General features: G+C 56.2%; 1 protein-coding gene across 1 annotated transcript; it reads left to right on the top strand.

The window, feature by feature from the left end:
* The first annotated feature begins 285 nt into the window (after positions 1–285).
* Positions 286–4058, top strand: Irx4 (iroquois homeobox 4). The gene is made up of 5 exons (XM_057790133.1): positions 286–330; positions 719–970; positions 1714–1826; positions 2558–2886; positions 3250–4058. Exons 1-5 carry the CDS (start codon positions 286–288, stop codon positions 4056–4058), a joined length of 1548 nt encoding a protein of 515 aa, XP_057646116.1.
* Positions 4059–4619: the final 561 nt, after the last annotated feature.

Raw genomic sequence — 4619 nt, 5'->3', positions numbered from 1 at the left:
TTCCTTCCTTTCTTTCGTTTTGTAAAAATATGTATTTCTGTCCTCGTGGCGAGGCCAGCTGGTCCCAGAGGCCTCTGAAGGGTTCAGACTTCGAAGCTAAAAGGATCACTACGAGCAAGGCCACTCACTTTCTTGTCTGGTTAGGAAAGTTTGCGCTGCACGTGGGTGAACTGACCTCCTCTTGCTTCGCCTTCCCAGAGCCTAGGAGCCTGAAGCCCCGGAGGAGTGGCCACACCGTGCACAGGACCCTAAAGGCCCCTCCAACCTTCCTAGGCGGTGCCCGCCATGTCCTACCCGCAGTTTGGATACCCTTATTCCTCTGCTCCCCAGGTAACCGGCCCCCTGCATGGGTCTGACAGCGGGAGTGGGAGAGAAAAGAGCCCCCACTGGCTGCCATTTCCCAGACTGCAGGGACCTTGCCTGGTGGCCCCTTATACTAGCCAAACGTGGTTAGGAGGCACTTAGGGGTACTAGTAAAACCCTGTGGGTGGGTCTGAATTCCCTTTTGTTTAACCATCAGAGTGTGCCTTGCGAGACCCTGGGAAGCACTTGAGTCAGACGTACTTGGTGAGAAGGCACGTAGGGTCTTGGAACCCAGTGGAGGATTTGAACAGCTGGCTGGGCCCCACGTGGTCAGAGAAGGCAAGGCCTCGGTTGGCTGTTGAGGGAAGAACTCTGTCCGGGTGCCCATGCTTCGTTGTGGTCCCTCTTTCTCCAGTTCCTGATGACCACCAACTCCCTGAGCACGTGTTGCGAGTCTGGTGGCCGCACACTGGCTGACTCCGGGCCTTCGGCCTCAGCCCAGGCACCTGTCTACTGCCCTGTCTACGAGAGCCGGCTGCTGGCCACCGCACGCCACGAACTCAATTCAGCAGCTGCGCTCGGCGTCTACGGGAGCCCCTACGGCAGCTCGCAGGGCTACGGAAACTACGTGACTTACGGCTCTGAGGCGTCCGCTTTCTACTCGCTGGTAAGGGGACAAATCCCCTCCCACCGCAACACCCCCCCCCCCCCGCCCTGAACCCTCGGTTTGCCAAGACTACTTACGCTGCGGGCGCGAGTGCCCTGGATCCCCTACAGGTTGGGGTGAGAGGAAAAGAAGGATTTCAGCGGTGACTCCGAGCTGAAGCCGCATAGCACCCATAGCCTGGTTCAGATTCAGGGTTACCCGCCCGCGAGGTCCGGTGCCTAAGATGATGCTGTGGTTTAAGTTTGCCAATGAATTCTGATCAGGTTCCCGGTTCCCAAGGAGAGGGAGGTCCTCACAGACTCAGCCAACCTCTCTCTTCTCACCCAGCACTCCTTCTTCCCTCTCCCCTTCCCCTTCGGACCTCACACCATTGCTCCTCACCACTCAGCCCCTTCCCTCTCACTCAAGGCCTCTTCTCTAAGGCTTCTTTATCCCCAGGCCTGGTGGCCTTTTTGGAGTCCTTACTAGTCTGCCCTCTTTCTCCCCTTCCAGGCTTCTTCGAGATCTCTTTCCTCTTCTCGCCCTTTCTCACTTCATCTTCACGAACCCCTGCTCTATCCCTGTTCCCTACCTTTATGTCTCCACTGAGTATTGAGTGAGACCAGCAGGAGATGGGTTGGCGTTTGTGGGCCTTGGGGGAGTTTGGGGAAACTCCGGGCTCTGAGCTAAGTTAAGAAGGCTTAATGGGGAGTGTCTAGCTGGATCCCCAGAAGCTGTGACCTCAGACACCTTGATTTTTACAGAACAGTTTCGAGTCCAAGGACGGCACGGGGTCTTCACACGCCGGCCTAGCGCCCACCGCTGCTGCAGCCTACTACCCATATGAGCCAGCTCTGGGCCAGTACCCATACGACAGGTGAGGGATGAGACCTCCCTCCCCCACTGCCAGTACAGAACCAGCTACCAGCCACTCCACCCTTCATCACCACCACCAGCCCCCCCCCCCAGGTGGAGTGACCAGCAGAGTGGACAATTCCCTCAGGCGGGTGTTCTATCCTAAATTCTCCCATCGCTGTCACTTTCAAGCAAATTGATTCTAGAAAACTCAGTCCACCAGGCTGCTTCCTTGAAGAGCCTGAGACACCTCCATGCATCCCAAGAAGCTCAACCCAGATATGTGTCTGAGCCAAGGCCACCAGCCCTACAGTGGGCATCAAAAGTCGAAGGCCCTTAGCCCTTGGTGCTCATGATGGGGTCAGCCCATTGCTCCATCTTCCTATGGAACTAGCTCAACCAAAAGCCCTGAGCCTGGTTCCTGGGTTGTTCCTCCCCTCTGTCTCTGGGTTCAGGTTCCCAGGTGCTGATTCACAGGTCCGTGATATCTTTTCATGGTTTGCGGATCAAAGCGATAAGAGGGAAACCCCACAGTGGAAATCAAAGAAATCTACAGAGTGGCAGAGGCCATGACCTACTCCCTGTAATCTTAATGACATTATCTTTGCCCTTGGCCTACAAAAGGCAAGGCATTGTCCATAAGTGCAACCCACCCCAAGGAGACACAGCCTGTCCCTATGCCCCGCACCTGCTCGCTCCGCGTGATCTCCCCCGGGGGCCCGACTGGCACCCCATTGCAGAGCCTGTCTCCAGGTACGGGACCGTGGACAGCGGCACGCGGCGCAAGAATGCCACCCGGGAGACCACGAGCACGCTGAAGGCCTGGCTGCAGGAGCACCGGAAGAACCCGTACCCCACCAAGGGAGAGAAGATTATGCTGGCCATCATCACCAAGATGACCCTCACACAGGTCTCCACCTGGTTCGCCAATGCGCGCCGGCGCCTCAAAAAGGAAAACAAGATGACCTGGCCTCCTCGAAATAAGTGCTCAGACGAGAAGCGGACCTACGGGGAGGGTGAGGAGGAGGATGCGGTCGAGGAGGAGTCAAGGGAGGAGCCTCTCAAGAGTGCCAAGAGCGAAGGTGGGTTGGAGATTCTGTAACGTTTGGGTGGGTGGGTGGGGTTCTCTGGAAGCTTTTGGGTAGCAAATGGAAAGCCCTTGGGGCCCAGGCAGCAAATGAGCGAACTGGTTTCCAGTCAGATCTTGTGCCTGGGAAGTGGAGAGAGAAGTGGTGCCATGTGGGCTTACTTAAAGTCAAGTTAAAAAGCATTTCATACACCGGTGAGTCCAGATCTGCCTAGCTGGTGTTAATGTTACTAGTTCAAGATTTGTGGTCTCTAGTGATAGGAAGAGGAAAACAGAGAAAGGTCTGAGCTGTAGGATTAAAGGAAGTTAGTTGTACCTTCCTGTCTCCCTCCACTGGCCACATATTGTCGCCTGACAGGTCCCGTTGGCAAAGACGACAAGGAGTTAGAACTCAGTGACCTGGAAGATTTCGACCCTCTAGATGCAGAGACCTCAGAGTGCGATCTGAAGACGCCCTTCCAGCCCCTGGACAACGGACCAGAGAGGATTCCTGTCTCATCTGATGGCCCTGGCCCAGGCAAGGAGGCCTCCACCACACTCCGGATGCCTCTGGGCACCGCTGGTGGAGCTGCCATAGATGAGGACCTGGAGAGGGGCCGAAGCTGCCTCCGGAGCACAGTGGTTGCCCCAGGTTCTGGTGCTGAGGGCGGCCCACAGGCCTGCGAAGCCAAACTGAGCTTTGCCCCAGCGGGGGCGCCGCCGAGCCTCGAGACCAAGCCGCGCATCTGGTCCTTGGCTCACACAGCCACCGCTGCCGCAGCCACAGCGCTGAACCAGACTGAGTTTCCCTCTTGCATGCTGAAACGCCAAGGTCCGGCGGGGGCATCCTCAGCGCCGCCGGCGTCCTCGCCTGCAGTCTCAGCCCCCTCGGGAGCCCTAGAAAGGCACCAGGACTCCCCAGTAACTAGTCTCAGAAACTGGGTGGACGGGGTATTTCATGATCCCATCCTTAGGCACAGCACTTTGAACCAGGCCTGGGCCACCGCTAAGGGCGCACTTCTGGATCCCGGCCCTCTAGGACGTTCTCTGGGGGCGGGTGCCAACGTACTGACTACGCCCCTGGCCTGCTCCTTCCCGCCCACGGTGCATCAAGATGCCCCACCTGTGGGGGCTGCCCGGGAGCTGCTGGCTACTCCCAAAACCGGTGGCAAACCCTACTGCACTTAACACCCACCTGCACAGTGGAGAAAGGAACTGGCGCTCAGGATGCAGGCGCTGACTCTGGACTGTTTTTAATGGGTTTCCAAAGGAAGGGGGCATTTCCGAGCCAAGGATGCTATCCCATCTAAGGCCAAGGATCTGAACTCAGGCTCTCGGGCAATGGAAGAACCTTCTTGCATTCTATCACCAGGTTTCACCTGATCTTGCGTCCACCTGAACCATCTCTGAACTCCAGGAAGACAAGAGGACACTCTCAAAGCAGAGGGGAGACCCCCTGAAGAGTAAAGTTTACATCCAAAGTTTACATGGAGAAGGCATTTGGGTTCTGAGGTTTGTTTTGTGTCGCCATCTCCTTCTGGGTTTGAGGCATGCCAGTGTTCGTTAGGAAGACTCCTCAACCTGCTTTTCTGCGGACTTCAACCTCAGCACATAAAGCTCACCAACAACACTCCCACCGTGTTTACACTGTTGCACACTCTTGACTCAACAAAATTATGTTTTCTAAGATGTATATCCACACCAGTAATTGCCTGTTTCAGAGAAAGGCTAATACAACAAAACTAATAA

The sequence above is a fragment of the Chionomys nivalis genome, chromosome 15, assembly GCF_950005125.1.
Source record: "Chionomys nivalis chromosome 15, mChiNiv1.1, whole genome shotgun sequence".
Taxonomy (NCBI): Eukaryota; Metazoa; Chordata; class Mammalia; order Rodentia; family Cricetidae; genus Chionomys; species Chionomys nivalis.
The sequence above is the reverse complement of the archived record's forward strand: the minus strand, read 5'-3'. Positions and strand labels throughout refer to the sequence as shown.